The sequence below is a fragment of the Odocoileus virginianus genome, chromosome X (genome assembly GCF_023699985.2).
Source record: "Odocoileus virginianus isolate 20LAN1187 ecotype Illinois chromosome X, Ovbor_1.2, whole genome shotgun sequence".
Lineage (NCBI taxonomy): Eukaryota > Metazoa > Chordata > Mammalia > Artiodactyla > Cervidae > Odocoileus > Odocoileus virginianus.
Window position 1 is genome coordinate 13997542 of NC_069708.1, and position 20777 is coordinate 14018318.

Genomic DNA, 20777 nt, shown 5'->3' on the forward strand with positions numbered 1-20777 from the left:
TTATTGCTTGTAGACTTTTGGAGAGCAGCCATTCTGACTGGCGTGTAATGGTACCTCATTGTGGTTTTGATTTGCATTTCTCTGCTAATGAGTGATGTTGAGCATCTCTTCATGTGTTTGTCTTCTTTGGAGAAATGTCTGTTTAGATCTTTGGCCCATTTTTTGATTGGGCCATTTATTTTTTTGGAATTGAGCTGCAGGAGTTGCTTGCATATTTTTTAGATTAATCCTTTGTCTGTTTCTTCGTTTGCTATTATTTTCTCCAATTCTGAAGGCTGTCTTTTCACCTTGCTTATAGTTTCCTTTGTTGTGCAAAAGCTTTTAAGGTTTATTAGGTCCCATTTGTTTACTTTTGCTTTTATCTCCAATATTCTGGGAGGTGGGTCATAGAGGATTGCTGTGATTTATGTCGGAGAGTGTTTTGCCTATGTTCTCCTCTAGGAGTTTTATAGTTTCTGGTCTTACATTTAGATCTTTAATCCATTTTGAGTTTATTTTTGTGTATGGTGTTAGAAAGTGTTCTAGTTTCATTCTTTTACAAGTGGTTGATCAGTTTTCCCAGCACCACTTGCTAAAAAGGTTCTCTTTTTTCCATTGTATATTCTTGCCTCCTTTGTCGAAGATGAGGTGTCCATAGGTATGTGGATTTATCTCTGGGCTTTCTATTCTGTTCCATTGATCTATATTTCTGTCTTTGTGCCAGTACCATAGTGTCTTGATGACTGTGGCTTTGTAGTAGAGCCTGAAGTCAGGCAGGTTGATTCCTCCAGTTCCAGTCTTCTTTCTCAAGATAGCTTTGGCTATTCGAGGTTTTTTGTATTTCCATACAAATTGTGAAATTATTTGTTCTATTTCTCTGAAAAATACCGTTGGTAGCTTGATAGGGATTGCATTTAATCTATAGGTTGCTTTGGTTAGTATAGTCATTTTCACAATATTGATTCTTCCAATCCATGAACACAGTATATTTCTCCATCTATTTGTGTCCTCTTTGATTTCTTTCATCAGTGTTTTATAGTTTTCTATATATAGGTCTTTTGTTTCTTTAGGTAGATATACTCCTAAGTATTTTATTCTTTTTGTTGCAATGGTGAATGGTATTTTTTCGTTAATTTCTCTTTCTGTTTTCTCATTGTTAGTGTATAAGAATGCAAGGGATTTCTGTGTGTTAATTTTATATCCTGCAACATTACTGCATTCATTTGATTAGCTCTAGTAATTTTCTGGTAGAGTCTTTAGGGTTTTCTATGTAGAGGATCATGTCATCTGCAAACAGTGAGAGTTTTACTTTTTCTTTTCCTATCTGGATTCCTTTTTTTTTTTTTCTGCTCTGATTGCTGTGGCCAACACTTCCAAAAATATGTTGAATAGTAGTGGTGAGAGGGGGCACCCTTGTCTTGTTCCTGACTTTAAGGGAAATGCTTTCAATTTTTCACCATTGAGGATAATGTTTGCTGTGGGTTTGTCAAATATAGCTTTTATTATGTTGAGGTATGTTCCTTTTATTCCTGCTTTCTGGAGAGTTTTTATCATAAATGGATGTTGAATTTTGTCAAAGGCTTTTTCTGCATCTATTGAGATAATCATATGGTTTTTATCTTTCATTTTGTTAATGTGGTGTATTACATTGATTTGCAGATATTAAAGAATCCTTGCATTCGTGGGATAAAGCCCACTTGGTCATGATGTATGACCTTTTTAATATGTTGTTGGATTCTGTTTGCTAGAATTTTGTAGAGGATTTTTGCATCTATGTTCATCAGTGATATTGGCCTGTAGTTTTCTTTTTTTTGTGGCATCCTTGTCTGGTTTTGATATTAGGGTGATGGTGGCTTCATAGAATGAGTTTGGAAGTTTACCTTCTTCTGCAATTTTCTGGAAGAGTGTGAGTAAGACAGGTGTTAGCTCTTCTCTAAATTTTTGGTAGAATTCAGCTGTGAAGCCATCTGGTCCTGGGCTTTTGTTTGCTGGAAGATTTCTGATTTCCATGCTTGTGATGGGTCTGTTAATATCTTTTATTTCTTCCTGGTTCAGTTTTGGAAAGTTATACTTTTCTAAGAATTTGTCCATTTCTTCCAAGCTGTCCATTTTATTGGCATAGAGCTGCTGGTAGTAGTCTCTTATGATCCTTTGTATTTCAGTATTGTCTGTTGTGATCTCCATTTTTATTTCTAATTTTGTTAATTATACAAAGAACAAATGTTCTTCTCCCTTTGTTCCTTGATGAGTCTGGCTAACAGTTTGTCAATTTTATTTACCTTTTCAAAAAACCAGCTTTTAGCTTTGTTGATTTTTGCTATGGTCTCTTTTGTTTCTTTTGCATTTATTTCTGCCCTAATTTTTAAGATTTCTTTCCTTCTACTATCCCTGGGGTTCTTCATTTCTTCCTTCTCTAATTGCTTTAGGTGTAGAGTTAGGTTATTTATTTGGCTTTTTTCTTGTTTCTTGACGTAAGCCTGTAATGCTATGAACCTTCCCCTTAGCACTGCTTTTACAGTGTCCCATAGGTTTTGGGTTGTTGTGTTTTCATTTTCATTCATTTCTATGCATATTTTGATTTCTTTTTTGATTTCTTCTATGATTTGTTGGTTATTCAGAAGCGTGTTATTTAGCCTCCATATGTTTGAATTTTTAACAATTTTTTTTCCTGTAATTGAGATCTAATCTTACTGCACTGTGGTCAGAAAAGATGACTGGAATGATTTCAATTATTTTGAATTTACCAAGGCTAGATTTATGGCCCAGGATGTGATCTATCCTTGAGAAAGTTCCATGTGCACTTGAGAAAAAGGTGAAATTGATTTTTTTTGGGTGAAACGTCCTATAGATATGAATTAGGTCTAGCTGGCCCATTATGTCATTTAAAGTTTGTGTTTCGTTAACTTTCTGTTTAGTTGATCTATCTATAGGTCTGAGTGGGGTATTAAAGTCTCCCACTATTATTGTGTTATTGTTAATTTCCCCTTTCATATTTGTTACCATTTGCCTTACATATTGCGGTGCTCCTATGTTGGGTGCATATATATTTATAATTGTTATATCTTCCTCTTGGATTGATCCTTTGATCATTATGTAGTATCCTTCTTTGTCTCTTTTCACAGCCCTTATTTTAAAGTCTATTTTATCGGATATGAGTATTGCGACTCCTGCTTTCTTTTGGTCTCCGTTTGCATGAAATATTTTTTTCCAGCCCTTCACTTTCAGTCTGTATGTGTCCCTTGGTTTGAGGTGGGTCTCTTGTAGACAGCATATATAGGGGTCTTGCTTTTGTATCCATTCAGCCAGTCTTTGTCTTTTGGGTGGGGCATTGAACCCATTTACATTTAATGTAATTATTGATAAGTATGGTCCCGCTGCTATTTACTTTATTGTTTTGGGTTTGTGTTTATACAACCTTTCTGTGTTTCCTGTCTAGAGAAGATCCTTTAGCATTTGTTGAAGAGCTGGTTTGGTGGTGCTGAATTCTCTCAGCTTTGGCTTGTATGTAAAGCTTTTGAATTCTCCTTCATATCTGAATGAGACCCTTGCTGGGTACAGTAATCTGGGTTGTAGGCTATTCTCTTTCATTACTTTAAGTATGTCCTGCCATTCCCTTCTGGCCTGAAGAGTTTCTACTGAAAGATCAGCTGTTATCCTTATGGGAATCCCCTTGTGTGTTATTTGTTGTATCTCCCTTGCTGCTTTTAATATTTGTTCTTTGTGTTTGATCTTTTAGCTGGAGTAACAGGCAAATTTGGCCTTGGAGTACGAAATGAAGCAGGGCAAAGGTTAATAGAGTTTTGCCAAGACAACGCACTGGTCATAGCAAACACCCACTTCCAACAACACAAGAGAAGACTCTACACATGGACATCACCAGATGGTCAACACCAAAATCAGATTGATTATATTCTTTGCAGCCAAAGATGGAGAAGCTTTATACAGTCAGCAAAAACAAGACCAGGAGCTGACTGTGGCTCAGATCATGAACTCCTTATTGCCAAATTCTGACTTAAACTGAAGAAGGTATGGATAACCACTAGACGATTCAGGTATGACCTAAATCAAATCCCTTATGAACATACAGTGGAAGTGAGAAATAGATTTAAGGGACTAGATCTGATAGACAGAGAGCCTGATGAACTATGGACGGAGGTTCGTAACACTGTACAGGAGACGGGGATCAAGACCATCCCCATGGAAAAGAAATGCAAAAAGGCAAAATGGTTGTCTGAGGAGGCCTTACAAGTAAGTGTGAAATGAAGAGAAGCTAAAAGCAAAGGAGAAAAGGAAAGATATTCCCATTTGAATTCAGAGTTCCAAAGAATAGCAAGGAGAGATAAGAAAGTCTTCCTCAGTGATCAATGCAAAGAAATCGAGGAAAACAACAGAATGGGAAAGACTAGAGATCTCTTCAAGAAAATTAGAGATACCAAGGGAACATTTCATGCAAAAATGGGCTCAATAAAGGACAGAAATGGTAGGGACCTAACAGAAGCAGAAGATATTAAGAAGAGGTGTCAAGAATACACAGAAGAATTGTACAAAAAAGATCCTCACAACCCAAATAATCACAATGGTGTGATCACTCACCTAGAGCCAGACATCCTGGAATGTGAAGTCAAGTGGACCTTAGAAAGCATCACTACGAACAAAGCTAGTGGAGGTGATGGAATTCCAGTTGAGCTATTTCAAATCCTGAAAGATGATGCTGTGAAAGTGCTGCACTCAATATGCCAGCAAATTTGGAAAACTCAGCCGTGGCCACAGGACTGGAAAAGGTCAGTTTTCATTCCAATCCCAAAGAAAGGCAATACCAAAGAACGCTCAAACTACTGCACAATTGCACTCATCTCACAGGCTAGTAAAGTAATGCTCAAAATTCTCCAAGCCAGGCTTCAGCAATACATGAACTGAGCACTCCCAGATGTTCAAGCTGGTTTTAGAAAAGGCAGAGGAGCCAGAGATCAAATTGCCAACACCCACTGGATCATCGAAAAAGCAAGAGAGTTCCAGACAAACATCTATTTCTGCTTTATTGACTGCACCAAAGCCTTTGACTGTGTGGATCACAATAAACTGTGGAAAATTCTGAAGAAGAAGGGAATACCAGACCACCTGACCTGCCTCTTGAGAAACCTGTATGCAGGTCAGGAAGCAACAGTTAGAACTGGACATGGAACAACAGACTGGTTCCAAATAGGAAAAGGAGTACGTCAAGGCTGTATATTGTCACCCTGCTTATTTAACTTATATGCAGAGTACATCATGAGAAACGCTGGGCTGGAAGAAGCACAAGCTGGAATCAAGGTTGCCGGGAGAAATATCAATAACCTCAGATATGCAGATGACACCACCTTTATGGCAGAGAGTGAAGAGGAATTAAAAAGCCTCTTGATGAAAGTGAAAGAGGAGAGTGAAAAAGATGGCTTAAAGCTCAACATTCAGAAAACGAAGATCATGGCATCTGGTCCCATCACTTCATAGGAAATAGATGAGGAAACAGTGGAAACAGTGTCAGACTTTATTTTTTTGGGCTCCAAAATCACGGCAGATGGTGACTGCAGCCATGATATTGAAAGACGCTTACTCCTTGGTAGGAAAGTTATGACCAACCTAGATAGCATATTAAAAAGCAGAGACATTACTTTGCCAACAAAGGTCTCTCTAGTCAAGGCTATGTTTTTTCCAGTGGTCATGTATGGATGTGAGAGTTGGACTGTGAAGAAAGCTGAGCACCGAAGAATTGATGCTTTTGAACTGTGGTGTTGGAGAAGACTCTTGAGAGTCCCTTGAACTGCAAGGAGATGCAACCAGTCCATCCTGAAGGAGATCAGTCCTGGGTGTTCATTGGAAGGACTGATGCTGAAGCTGAAACTCCAATATTTTGGCCACCTCATGCGAAGAGTTGACTCATTGGAAAAGACCCTGATGCTGGGAGGGATTGGGGGCAGGAGGAGAAGGGGACGACAGAGGATGAGATGGCTGGATGGCATCACTGACTCAATGGGCATGAGGCCTGGCGTGCTGCAATTCATGGGGTCGCAAAGAGTCAGACATGACTGAGCGACTGAACTGAACTGAATTTGATTAATATGTGTCTTGGGGTGTTTCGCCTTGGGTTTATCCTGTTTGGGACTCTCTGGGTTTCTTGGACTTGTGTGACTATTTCCTTCCCCATTTTGGGGACGTTTTCAGCTATTATCTCCTCCAGTATTTTCTCATCGCCTTTCTTTTTATCTTCTTCTTCTGGGACTCCTATGATTCGAATGTTGGGGCGTTTCACATTGCCCCAGAGGTCCCTGAGGTTGTCCTCATTTCTTTTCTTTTTTTTTTCCTCTCTGCTCCATTTATTTCCACCATTTTATCTTCTACCTCACTTATCCTATCTTCTGCCCCCGTTATTCTATTGCTGGTTCCCTCCAGAGTGTTTTTGATCTCATTTATTGCATTATTCATTTTTACGTGACTCTTTTTTATTTCTTCTAAGTCCTTGTTAAACATTTCTTGCATCTTCTCAATCCTTGTCTCCAGGCTATTTATCTGTAACTCCATTTTGTTTTCAAGATTTTGGATCATTTTTATTATCATTATTCTAAATTCTTTTTCAGGTAGATTCCCTATCTCCTCCTCTTTTGTTTGGCTTGGTGGGCATTTTTCATGTTCCTTTACCTGCTGGATATTTCTCTGCCTTTTCATCTTACTTAGATTGTTGTGTTTGGGGTGGCCTTTCTGTATTCTGGCAGTCTGTGGTTCCTTTTTATTGTGGAGGTTTCTTCCAGTGGGTGGGGTTGGGCGATTGGTTTGTCAAGGTTTCCTGGTTAGGGAAGCTTGCGTCGGTGTTCTGGTGGGTGGAGCTGGTTTCTTCTCTCTGGAGTGCAATGGGGTGTCCAGTAGTGAGTTTTGAGATGGGTCTATGGGTTTGGTGTGGCTTTGGGCAGCCTGTACATTGACGCTCAGGGCTATGTTCCTGCATTGCTAGAGAATTTGCATGGTATGTCTTGCTCTGGAACTTATTGGCTCTTGGGTGGTGGTTGGTTTCAGTGTAGGTATGGAGGCTTTTGGATGATCTCTTATTAATTAATGTTCCCTGGAGTCTGGAATTCTCTGGTTTTCTCAGGTTTTGGGCTTAAGCCTCCTGCCTCTGGATTTCAGTCTTATTCTTCCAGTAGCCTCAAGACTTCTCCATCCATACAGCACTGATAATAAAACTTCTAGGTTAATGGTGAAAAGATTCTCCACAGTGAGGGACACCCAGAGAGGTTCACAGAGTTACATGAAGAAGAGTGGAGGGAGGAAGGAGATAGAGGTGAGCAGGAGGAGAAAAAGGGGGACTCAAGAGGAGAGAGACAGATCTAGGCAGTACTCTGTTCCCTAAGTGTTCTCTGCAGCCCAGAACACCCACAGAGGTTCACAGAATTGGACTGAAAAGGGGGGGGGGGAGGAAATAGAGGTGATCTGAGGGAGAAAAAGGAGAGTCAAAAGGTGGAGAGAGTAATCAAACCAGTAATCACACTCCTGAGTAAAACTGGGTACTGAAGGTTGGATTCTTAAATGTCCAAAATTGATATCAAATACCGAAAAACAAAGATTAAAAATCTAGAGTAGAGGTTAGACTCTTAAAAATACAGTATTAAAAAAAAACAAAAACACAAAAATTTAAGAAATATATATGAAGTTCTCTTTAAAAATAGGGTCCCTTTTTTTTGCAAGGTTATAGTGGATTATAAAAATGAAAATTAAGGAGTAATAGAGGACTTTAAAAAAAGAAAAAAAATTTTTTAAATTAAAAACAATTAAAAAATAATAGTAAAAATATATCTAGGAATTTCTCTGGAGCTGTTGCAGGCAGTGTGGGTTCTGTTCAGTTTCAGATAGTTCCTTTTTCCAGCTTATACTTCTCAATATCTATAAGCCCCTTTCAGTGTAGTCGGTGTTAACTACAGGGACTTTAACCTGGTGCACCTGTCACTTCTAAAGCTGTTCCCTTTGTTTATTCGGCTTCTGTTTGCAGGTCTCTTCAGTGTCTAATTTCCGTCCTGAAACAAGTGGGCAGAGGTGGTCTCTTGTTTACCTTCGCTTGCTCAGTGGTGCTGTGGGGAGGGAGGGGCCCTGCAGACAAATGTCACTGGCGTGTGTGGGGAGTACTCGCAGTGTTCCGGGTTTGCCCCCGCTCACGGCATGTGTGCTTTCCCCGTCTACACTGCTCAGGCTCCAGGCTGCTCTACAGGGAGCGGGCTGGAGTTGCATGTACTTCCCACGTCTAAGCTGCTCAGTTTCAGGTTCTCAGGTACTCCACAAAGGCACAGACTCAGTTGGGCCTGCGTTTTGTGCCTTCCCCGGTCGGAGCAGCTCAGGCAACCAGGTGCTTGACGAGCGCACTCTCTTCAGGTGCAGCGCGACTTCTCCCCTCCCCGGTCCCAGCCTCAGTTTCCGGGTGCGCCGGGTCCGGTGTGCCTTGTGTCTCTTCTGGGGAGCTGATCTCTGGCTGCGACCCTCCCGGCGGATATCAACCATCCAGAATCTCAGGAAGTCTTTGGTTAGAAACTGGAAGCCTGTTTCCACTTTGGTAGGGGATGCTGTCTCTAGGGCCGAGTTTGCCCCTTTCCGGCTCTGGCTGGCGCCTGCCTCCCTCCCTGCCTCCTCCGCAGCCGGCTAGCTCTTCTCTGGTATTGCTCAGTCCTTTGTTCTGCGGAATGGGCTGGCTGTGCCTTAGGTTAGGGCTTTTCGCAGGTTAATTCTCTCTCTCTCTCTTGCTATCCCAGTTTAAGTTCCTAACTCACGTTAGCTCCCTCAGATTGCCCTCAGAGCATTCAGGTCCGGTCCTTACCCTAAGCAATGCCACCCGCTCCTCTCTGTTTAGCCCCCACTTGCTGGTGGCGGATGTGAGCGTCTGGGGTACTTTTCTGCAGGGAGTTGCTTTTAGGCATGTAATCTGTGGGTTTTATTTATTTCTCCTCCTGGTTAGGTTGCCCTCCAAGATTCGAAAACTTCCCCCAGACCCACCGGTGAGAGGGTTTCCTGGTGTTTGGAAACTTCCTCTATTAAAATAGACTCCCTTCCTGGGACGGATCTCTGTCCCTAACTCTTTTGTCTCTCTTTTTATCTCTTATATTTTGTCCTACCTCCTTTCGAAGACAATGGGCTGCTTTTCTGGGTGCCTGATGTCTTCTGCAAGTGATCAGAAGTTGTTTTGTGTAGTTTGCTCAGTGTTCAAACGTTCTTTCGATGAGTTTGTGGGGGAGAAAGTGGTCTCCCCGTCCTATTCCTCCGCCATCTTAGCTCCTCCCACATATGGTTATTGAATGCTTGGAATGTTCTAGTATGACTGAGGAACTGACTTTTTACTTTTATTTATTAATAATTTAAATAATTTAATGATTAATAATCTCCCTTGGACAGCAAGGAGATCTAACCAGTCCATCCTAAAGGACATCAGTCCTGGGTGTTCACTGGAAGGACTGATGCTGAAGCTGAAACTCCAATACTTTGGCCACCTGAAGTGAAGAGCTGCCTCACTGGAAAAGACCCTGATGCTGGGAAAGATTGAGGGCAGGAGGAGAAAAGGATTACAGAGGACAAGATGGTTGGAGAGGACGAGATGGTTGGATTGCATCATTGACTCAGTGGACATGAGTTTGAGCAAACTCTGGGAGATAGTGAAGGACAGGGAAGTCTGGCATGGGGTCACGAAGAGTCAGACATGACTGAGTGATTGAACAACAACAAATTAATAATTTTAACTAATTTAGGGGACTTCCCTGGTAGTCCAGTGGTTAAGAATCTGCCTGCCAATTCAGGGGACGGAGGTTCAATCCCTGATCAGGTAACTAAGATTCCACATGCTGCAGGGCATCTAAGTCTGCACACCACAACTACTGAGCCCATGCACCACAACTAGGGAGAAGCCTGTGTGCTGCAACTAAGACCTGATGCAGCCAAATAAATAAATAAATAAATATTAAAAAATAATCATTTTAATTCACTTAGATTTTAACAGTTACATGCAGCTAGTGGCGAATATGTTGGCCAGTTCATCTCTGTATGATAATATTGTCGCTTACACAGTTTTCCAAAAATTCATAAAAACATTCTTAAAAATCTAGAGTTGAAGACAATCATTCACAACATATTTCAAGGGTCGACTACTAGTGAATGAATAATTATTATTGCAACTTATGATGTATCTGAAAATAGTTATGAAGAAAACTTTTACAGCTTGCAGGAGTCACATGGCTAAGGAGGACTCTTATCTAATCAACCACTTAGAGGACAGAGTTAAGTTTTTTAATAGCAATCAAAGTAAGTCAAACCTGAGTTAATTTTAAGACCATAATATAATCGTTTCCTCTGTTGCAGGGAGGAGGGAAATGCTGTCCCTTAAGATTTTTGTCCAGTGCTGTAAAGATTCCATTATCTTATTCTGGGTCTTTTTCAAAAACCTCAAAAACCATTTAAAGTCAAATGGGATGTCCAAATGAAGTAATAGTGCTTTTTTTCCATTTCCAGTGGGTTGGAGGATAGGGAGTATGGTAAATGGGAGAAAGCTATCCTAGGAAGAATAAAGAAAAAGTGAGAAAAGTGATCTGGAACTATTTTCTAGTAGACCAAAGCTGTGGGGATTTTTACTGCTTTGTGATGGTTGTTCAATCCTAGTTCCAATTCTAATTTTGTGTTGTTTTCATTGAACTAAACTTAATGTTTTCTGTCAAAATATTTAAGTTTGAGAAAATGTGGCCTAGATTAAAAGTCAACAATAGTGGATAATAGCAAGTTCCTATTTTTAAAGTAATTATATCTCTGCTATGAATTTTTAAAGATAACATAAATCTAAAATGTGATTCATCTTCCATTTATTATAACTTATTGCTGGGATTTGTACTTAGATATTACCTTACATGATTTAAAAACCCCAAATCTTATTGAAATAATGGTAACTTTTGGCACTGAGAATTTGGCTGTAAGAAAACCACAGCCAACACCAGTATAATATTTATGGGCACTGAAACAGAATAAAAATATCAGCAAATGCCTCTGTCTGGCTTTTTGCTGATTTCTTTAATTTACCTTTAGTTTCCTCCGTGCATTGAATTTCCGCAGTTGCTCTACTGTTTCTGGAAGATGAATCTTGTAGGCATAACGATCCCGCTCCTAAAAAAAGATGAAAGATAATGAACACACATAGTTCTTTATAAAAGTGAAGAAGCTAAATTTAAAATAAACAACAAGCCCAATTGGGTATGAAGGTCAAAACTGATAGTAAAATAGTATTTTATCTTCATCAATAACAAAGGGCTAAAATAATGGTCCACGTACTTTTTCAGATACATGGCTATGTGACTAAAATAATTCATCATAATTATTATGAAGGCATGAAGTTAACTTTGACACAATCTTGTCAGGTAAAATGAGCCTTTAGGAAATTAACTCACAACTAATTCAGCATTCTGAGTTGTCAAGAATAACTGGATTTTAAAAGAAAAGTCACAGTATCTTCAAACTAGGACAAACTTATCAAGTCCATTCTAATCCAACCATTTCTCCATGTGGGATCTTCAATATCTGATGGATGACCACTCTGTTTGACTTCATACAATAGGAGAGTATCACTTTATGGCAGCCCACTACAATTTTAGTGAAAAATTCTTGAACGTGAAAAAATTCTTACTCAGCCCACCTGTGGCTTGTCTGGACTAGCTCTTCTCTTACTCTCACAGAGTAAACACAATCCCTCTTCCATATAATACCCCTTTAGTAGTTATGAGGGGGTTCATGCTTCCACTGAATCTACTCTTCTCTGTGATAACATCTCCAGTTGCCAACTTCTCATGTGTATTTCAAATCTCCTGTCATTCTCCTTATTGCCCTCTTTGGTTCTAATTTGTCAATGTATCTTGAAGATTTTATGCCACAGGTACTTATTTTAGAAATATTTCTTGAGTATCTACTATGTGCCAGGCATTGTTCTATGCACTTGGGATTAACAAGTAAACAAAACCTTAACAAAGATTCTGGCCCTCATGTAGTTCATATTTTAATGGGACAAGATAAGAAAACACAAAGAAGGGAAATTATAGAGTATGTTAAGAGTGCTATGGAATAAAGCAAAAAGAAAGGCAGGGTGAAGGTACATTGCAATTTAAAGTAGGGTGGTCAAAGTACAACCCAACTGAGAAAGTGACATCCAAGAGGTAAGGAGAGTGGTCTAGGCAGATAGAACAACTAAGTGCAAAGGCCTTTCAAAGGAGACAGTGTGCCTGAAATTTTCAATAAATAGCAAGGAGACCCATGTGTGTGGAGTAAATAGTAGATCAGATTAGAGAAGTGGCAAGGCTGGTGCAGGCCATCAGGGGCCTTTGGTTTTATTTTACACTTGATCTTAGCCAAAAGGCCGAGAAGCGATCTTTGGCTTTTATTTTGAGTGGGAGATGGAGCAACTGGGAGGTTAGAAGCTGGAGTGATGTGATCTGACAATGTAGAGGAATACTCTGGCTGTTGTGTTGAGACTAGATTGGAAAGGGGAGAGAATTAAAAAAATAAAAGCATGGTGACCAGTTAGGAGGTTATTGTAGTAATCCAGGGGGGAAATGATGGTGGATAAAACCAGATGGAAACAATAAAGAGAGTGAAAGGGAGATAGACTCTGAATGTAGTTTGTCTTCCTGAAAAAGTTTTACTGAGGTATAATTAGCATACAATTAACTGCACATATACGATGGGATAAGTTTTGACATATGTATACAAAAATAAAACCATCCCCACAACCATAATGAACATATCCAACACTCTCAAAAGCTTTCTTGTGTCTCTTTTGTCACCCCCTTCTCCATCCCCAGGCAATCACTGATCTATTCTGTTACTTTAGATTAGTTTGCATTTCCTAGAATTTTATATAAATGGGATAATACAGTATATATTAATTATTATCCAACTTTATTCACTCTGCTTAAATATTTTAGCTTCACCCACATTGTTGCATGTATCAATAGTTCATTCTGTTTTATTGCTGGGGTTATTTCATTGAATGTGCTGCGCTTAGTCGCTCAGTCGTGTCTGACTCTTTGCAACCCCATGGACTGTAGCCCACCAGGATCCTCTGTCCATGGGCATTCTCCAGGCAAGAATACTGGAGTGGGCTGCCATGCCCTCCACCAGGGGATCTTCCTAACCCGGGGATCGAACCTAGGTCTCCTGCACTGCAGGCAGATTCTTTACCATCTGAGCCACCAGAGAAGCCCATTCTATTGAATAGATGTACCATAACTTGTTTATCCATTCACCTGTTAATGCACCCTGGGTTGTTTCCAATTTTTTCCTGTTATGTATAGGGATGCTATGAATATTAATGTACAAGTCTCTGTATGGACCTAAGTTTCATTTCTCTTAGGCAAACATGTAGGAGTAGAATGGCTAGGTCATTTTATAAGAATATGTTAAACTTTTTAGGAAACTATGAAACAGTTTTCCAAAGTGGCTGTACCATTTTATGTTCCCACAATAGGTATGAGTTCCAGTTGTTCAACATCCTCACCAACACTTGGTGAGCCCCTGGGTAGCATACAAGAAGGACAGACTAGATGAGTACTGCAAAGGCATTGAAAATGAAACTGGCATTTGAACCATAGTGCGTAAAAAAGAGCTAGGACGTGTGTTCTGAATCTAACTGGGTTAACTGCCTACCAAAATAGAAGATTTAAATAAGAATCATAGTCTTATAACATAATAATACCAGAAATGCCCAGCACACTATCCAAAATTACTCTTCATACTAAGAACCAGGAAAATCTTAACTAAATTAAATTTAAACACTTCTACTCTACAGGCTTTAACCCTTCTATAGGCTTCCTAATTCTGAATATCTCAAATCACTCACCAAGCCTCATCAATTTTCCTTAATCGCTCTCAGTTTGGATACTTCTTTCCCATTCCCACTATGACTCCCTGGTTCAGGCCCTGTCACTTCCTGACTGGACAGACCAGCTTCTATAGGACCTTTTTGTCTCTACTGCTTGTATCCTGACAGGACACCTACCTGTGCACAGTGTCCAAAGGAATTACATGAGCATGCTGCTCATACAATTTTGCATCACTCAAAAGCTTGCAGTAGCTTTTTACTCTCTATACCCTAATATCTAAAGTACCAAATTTGGCATTCTAGATAAATTCTTCCCTCAAACCAAATTTTCAGTCTACTGCAACCCTACTTAAATAGCTGACATTTTGTACTATACCAGTGTTTCCTGACCCCTTCCCTGAATACCCTGAACACTTAAAATGCTGTGCCTCCTCTGTGCCTCCCACATGGGGTATATGGCCCCTTTAGTCGTATTAACATGTGCAGCCTCCCTCCCCACTAGCTAGTGTGTAGCACTAGCCTACAGTGACTTCTCATGCTCCCCGTTAGTCTCCCAGGGACCATACTTCCATATTCTTGTGAGATGCCTCTCACGTGTAACTTCTTTGAGGTTATCTTTCTGTGTCTTTATATCAACAGCATTTGAAATTTCATTTCATGGTCTCACCATGCCTTTCTCTCTTTAATATGTTGGGAAGTTTAGAAGATAACAGACAGTGAAGTGAAAAGGGAGAGAATGATACACTCAAACATTTTTTAAAAATAAAATTATGCTTATATTATGATTCCTGATATTTTCTAAGCAGATGAAATCATAAGATTAAAAAAGTCTATTAACGTACTTCTTACCACAAAACAAGTAAATATTAACTCCACAGCATTATAAAATTAAGACAAAAGAATAAAAATAATATTTTCCAGATTAAATAGTCCTACCTGAAACTAACAGTACTGTGATATGAATTCAGAAAAATGTCATTAGCAATGTGTCTTGCATTTAAAGAAGTGTTGGATTCACTATCCATTGTGCACACGAGATGTTAAATACACATTTAATTAATGTCTTGATTGATTCTTCCAAAATTCAAATTGATTAGGTTAATATAAATACCCTTTTCATCTTTATTATAGTCAATACACTTGGAATCTACATATTAAGGCTACAAAGGGTGTGAAAAGAGCTTAACTGCCTGTGAGAAAATTATAATCTTAGTTGGTCTTACTTTTGTTGGAATGAATATTTACAGCAAACAGCACTAATTTAGATAAAAGTATTAAACAGGTGTAATTTAACAACTTCAAGACATTCACATATTAATTGGTCTATTTACTCAAATTCCCATTTTATATGTCATGATTGAATAGGACTTTTTTTGTGGTCTTGCCAAAGAAATAATATTTTTTTTTGACACAAAACAGTGGTATCATGACTATGGGTACTCCTTACTACAAGGATTTTCATAATTTTACTTCTTTACATTGCAGTTACTCAGGAGTTTTTAATATTTAAACTTTGGCTGGAATTTTAGCCATTGCTACATTACCACCACTTCTATGCACAGCAATGATTTAAAAGTATACATGGAAAAGTACTGAAATGTAACAAGCCTGTTCTCATCAGCTTGATAACATTCTCAATGAATTTTTCCATCTTCAGATAATATACTGTAGTGAAAAGTCTTCAGGAATTTTTTTCATTTAAGTTACTGGCACTTTTGTCTTTTGTCTTTGTGGTGCCAGAAATCTGTTGTCTATTAAACTCAGATTATTTGGCAAAAGAACTATAATCATTGCAGGGATAAGAGTTTCCAAAAATAAATATTATTAGTCAACATATGCAAGATAATGAAAGCCAACTTTTCTAAAGGATATTAAAAATGACTAATATGGCTGCCATTTTTACTGTTACTTGGCATTTAAACTAGCTGCAAACAAAAAAAAAGATTCTCACGATAAGAAACTGAGAAAAGCAAAGGAAAATCAGGAGGTTCCCTTGAACTGTTTATTTCTGGGAGAAAATAAGTACTAAGAAAGTATCTCAGAACTGTTCACTCTTTTCTGGAGGAAGTCAGGAATAACTATAGCTGGGGAATTCAAGTCAAGAATAGCTAGAGCTGAGTATCAGAGGATTGAATGCTGATGTGAAAAGTAATATTCTTAAGGAGAATCAAGATCTACTGGAATTTCAACATTGTTCAGTCATACTATTATCCCATGTCATCTTAAGGTACACTATTAATCTATGTTTAAATATTATTATTTTATATAATTTCTGCGGAGCTAGCATGGTATAGTAGTGTGAACACATTTATACATTCACTCATTAAATCATGAACTGATATTTATGAGCACCTACTAAATGTCAGGGGCTTCTCAGGTGGCGCTAGTGGTAAAGAACCCATCTGCCAATGTAGGAGATATAAGAGAAACAGGTTTGATTCCTGGGTGGGGAAGATCCCTTGGAGGAGGGTATGGCAACCCACTCCAGTCTTCTTGCCTGGAGAATTCCATGGACAGAGGAGCCTGGCAGGCTACAGTTCATAAGGTCGCAATGAGTCAGATACAACTGAAGCGACTTAGCATGCACACACTACATGTCAGACACTTTCAAAGGTTCTATACAGAAGTGAACCAAGAGACAAAAATTCTTGCTCTGTATGCAGCTTATATTTTATGGAAGTAGAGAAACAAATAAATAAAATGTAAATATGTCTCATGGTGACCAAGGCTATGGAAAAAAAGTAAGGCAGAAAAGGGGGGTAGGGAATACTGGTGGCAGGGGACATTTCTTCCCTCATATTTTAAATTGGGTGGTCAGGGAAGATCTCACTAAGAAGCTGCTATCTAAGCAAAGACTGAAGATGGTGAGGGAATAAGCCATGAAGATAGCTTGGGGAATAGTATTCTAGGGAAAGGCATTACTAACACAGGCACTGAGGCAAGTGTGGGCCTGCTGTTTGAGGAAAAGTGAGGAGGCTGACATGAGGGCACAAAGTGAGAAGAGGAGAGTAGGAAGGGGTGAAGTCAGAGAGGTATCAGGGAGTGAAATGGTAAACTAAATTAATAATACTTCAGGGGACAGGTCTAGCCTAAAGGTATAAACTCAGGGTGTACAGATAGCATTTGAAGCCATTAAAACTACTGGTAGACGAGGTCTCCAAGGGTCTGGGGCTTCCCTGGTGGCTCAGCTGGTAAAGAATCCACCTGCAATGCAGGAGACCTGGGTTTGGACCCTGGGTTGGGGAGATCTCCTGGAGAAGGGAATGGCTACCCACTCTAGTATTCTGGCCTGGAGAACTGCATGGACTGTATAGTCCATGGGGTCACAAAGAGTCAGACATGACTGAACAACTTTCACTCTCACTTTCCAAGGGTCTGAGTGTAGACAGGAAGAGGAAGAGCAAGGGGCTGTAGCACTCCATTGGGAAGACATGGTGCAGGGAGACGAGGAAGAATCAGCAGGATCTGGAAGGGGCTGCCACAGAGGTAGAAGGGAAACCAGGAAGAGAGGTGCCCTGAGGCCAAGGGAAGACAGAGTTCCAGAAGTATGGATGTCCGATTGTTGATATGCCAAGAGGGAGAATCATGAGATCTGACCACTAGACTCAGCAACATGAAGGTCACTGGTGACTTGATGACTTGACAAGAGCTATTTTAGTGGAGTTGGTAGGATTGCAACACTGACTAGGGTGGGTTCAAGAGAAAGAGATGGGAGAAACTGGGGAAAGTGAGTAGAAATAACACTTTCTAGGAGTTTTGCTGTCAAGGGGAGCAGAGAACAGAGGGAGTCTGGAGCGGGTTGTAGGGTTAGGAGAACATGCGTGTGTGTGTGTAATGAAAATAAATGGTAGCTTGTTAGATCCCGCAGAGATAGGAAGGTGCTGATGCAGGGAAGGGCTCACAAGTGGGAGTGCTGACCTTGAGTAAGTGAATGGGATAGGATCTTGAGTACAAGGGAAAGGGGTGTGGTAGGCTGAATCCTGGTTCTAACATCAACAACTTTTGTGACTTGGGGCAAGATTTTTAACCTGAGGCTTAGTTTTCTCACACGTAAAGTGAGAATTTCCTGGAACTGTTGAACACTATAATGTCTTCATCAAATAGTACTATCTCACTGAAGTCCCAAGTTATAATTTTCTTTAATAGCAATACTTCATTGGCAGGATAGACTATAAAAAGAACTTTTAAAATCTGCTTTTTCTAGAGCCTGGGAGCCACAACTACTGAAGCCCACACACCCTGGAGCTCCTGCTCCACAACAGAAGAAGTCCCTGTGATGAGAAGCCTGCACACCACAACTAGACAGAAGTTCCCTCTTGCTGCAATTAGAGAAAGCCAGCATGTAGCAATGGAGACCCAAGTGAAAGTTAAGTCGCTTAGTCGTGTCTGACTCTTTGCGACTTCATGGACTACAGCCTACCAGGCTCCTCCATCCCTGGGATTTTCCAGGCAAGAGTACTGGAGTGGTTGTCATTTCAGTCTCCAGGGGATCTTCCCAACCCAGGTCTTCCATATTGCAGGAAGATGCCTTACCATCTGAGCCACCAGGGAAGCACCCAGCACAGCCATAAATAAATAAATAAAATTTAAAAAATCTTTTTCTTAAGAAAATAAATCTGTATCTAGTATCTATTGAAATAAAAATAATGCTATAAAGTATACAGTCACAACCAAAGCAATGATAATCGCTTTTTCAATATCACACACTAAGTGCGCTTTCTGTTGTTCATGTTGTGCATCCTTGGAAGATGTGTTGGTAGAGAACAAACAAGCCTTCCTCTGAGATGGATTTTGCCTTAATCCTCTTCTTTACCCTCTTGTGATGAAGCCGAATGTCATTCAAATGGTACATCCTCTTAGATGTTTACAGAGAATGCACAGAAACAGTAAATAAGGTGAACAAAACTAATTTTAAAAATGCTCAGAAAAAAAAGGGTGGAAAGGGGCACCTTACAGAGTAATGCATTCTTGTCACTGGAACTGTCTAAATAAAGTGCAGATGGCCACCTAAGAACTCACATACCTTAAGCCATGGGTGATTCAGTGCTTCATAAACAGTGATCCTCTCGGCGGGATCCAGCATCAGCATTCGGCGTACGAGGTCTTTGGCACTTTCAGAGATATGGCTCCACTGCCTTGGATTCATCTGAAGAGGGGGAAAGGAAAATTACACAGTTAGGTTCAGTGAGACGTTAATGTTCACTGTTAATATTCCTACACTGTTTTAATGCAAATAAGATTCAGGTAGCAAAGTAGAGAAATCAGATTCTAAAGACTTGCTTTCTAAGGAAGAAGAGGACTGAGGTCATGCATTTCCTGTTGCTCAACACATGAGAATTTGCATCAGTAAACATTCTTTATACATACTCTGGTTAGATATATAAAAATATTTTTAATAATTGAAGAACAGAATGTTCACGATTCCAGGTTCTATCTCAGGTAAAATAAAGAGTCTAGCATCTAGACTCTAAGGAGATAAGAATACTTTGATCTAGAAAGGACTAAAATAAAATTTAAAAATTTTAAAGAAGTATTTTTAATATTTTGTTTTTAAAACTGGGAATTAGTGGTAACTGTGAAGCCACACAAAGTAGCTTTTATTAATAGGATACTTTGGTCACTGTATGTCATTTTCAGCATTTAGGAAAAAATATATTACTATAGGCCTTACAAAAAACCCAATTTACTTGTATATTATTCTTAGTGAAGACATTTTTTCCTCTTTTAGAGATGAGACAACTAAGCCACAAGGTAAGTTGGCTAAAGCCAAACAAAATAATAAATTATGAGCTGTTCCTAAGACACAGGACTCATGAGCAAGGCTGTGGATCTCTGAGGAAAAGAGCTGGAAGACTCCTGGGGAAAGAGGTATATCTGAGACCAAGAACCAGGAAGAAATGGAAAGGAATGCTTGGGGCTTGGAGTTGGGAAGGCAAGTAGGGACATAAGGGAAGAGGCGGAGCCGGGTCTCACTCCCTATTTAATATCAGGAAACTGACTGAGTGAGTGAGCGCGTAGGAGCTGTCTGTTGCCAGGAGCTTTAAGCAATGCCATGGCTTTAACCGGCAGAGACCCATGTCACTTTCTGTGGGAGAAAGATGCAGAATAAAGTCCCAACACTTTAAAGCCAAATGAAATCACTGCTTGCATTGTAGTATACACGAATCATTATAATCTGGCCAAGGTTTAGCATCAGGCATTTTGCTCTGGCTAATGTGAAGCTTTGTTCTAGTAGATAGAGAGTGGAAAATGTTCCATCTTCTTTGTATAACAGGCAGAATTCTAAGCGGTAGTCACTTCTCTTGTCAGATCCCTTAATTAAAAGTGAATGCCGTGAAACTGTTGAAATACTGTCATCCTACTGAAACTGTGATCGGTTGACGAGTTTGAAATAGGGAGGCGAGTGATTAGACGGGGCTTAGACAGCCTTGCTTCCTCTTCACCATCCTGGAGATGATGTTCTCTTTCATGTCTGAATGATCTGTTCTCAGGAAAGGTGTTGAGAAACCATCTGAAAATGGTCATAAGATTTCTGAAGTGAACAGAGGTTGAGAAGTATACTTCCTGGTCCTTTTCATGAGGGAGCCCAATCCAGGGTTTTCTCTTTGGCAGAGAAGAGTAGCTGATATTAATTTGGGAGGTTGAGTATATCTTTACCATCTGAGCCATCAGGGAAGCCCTTGAATATATAAGGGAGAACAAAACAGGGCTATAAAGCAGTCAATTATTTGAATATGAAAGCGAGGCAACTGAGAACTCCTGCTGTGTAGACACCAATTGGATATCCAGAAACAAGTGATATAAGGTGACATTGTATCTTTTATAGACTTTGGGAAATATATTTTTGTCCTTTATGAAAAATTAATTGAAATTAAATGTCAGCATATATTTTAGCTAAAGTATTCTCTCCTATCGACCTTAAAAGATTAATAAGTTAGTAAAC

The 20777-nt window shown here is 39.5% G+C and overlaps 1 protein-coding gene across 16 annotated transcripts in view; it reads right to left on the reverse strand.

Moving 5' to 3' along the window:
- The window catches only part of CASK (calcium/calmodulin dependent serine protein kinase), a 378632-nt gene that overhangs the window by 107984 nt on the left and 249871 nt on the right, over window positions 1-20777 (reverse strand). For all 16 annotated transcript variants that reach the window (XM_070461881.1, XM_070461880.1, XM_070461877.1 and 13 more), the window contains exons 8-9: window positions 18858-18980; window positions 11047-11130 (exon numbers count right to left, since the gene is read on the reverse strand). In XM_070461881.1, the coding sequence (XP_070317982.1) occupies window positions 11047-11130; window positions 18858-18980 (207 nt within the window). The remainder of the gene's footprint in view (window positions 1-11046; window positions 11131-18857; window positions 18981-20777) is intronic.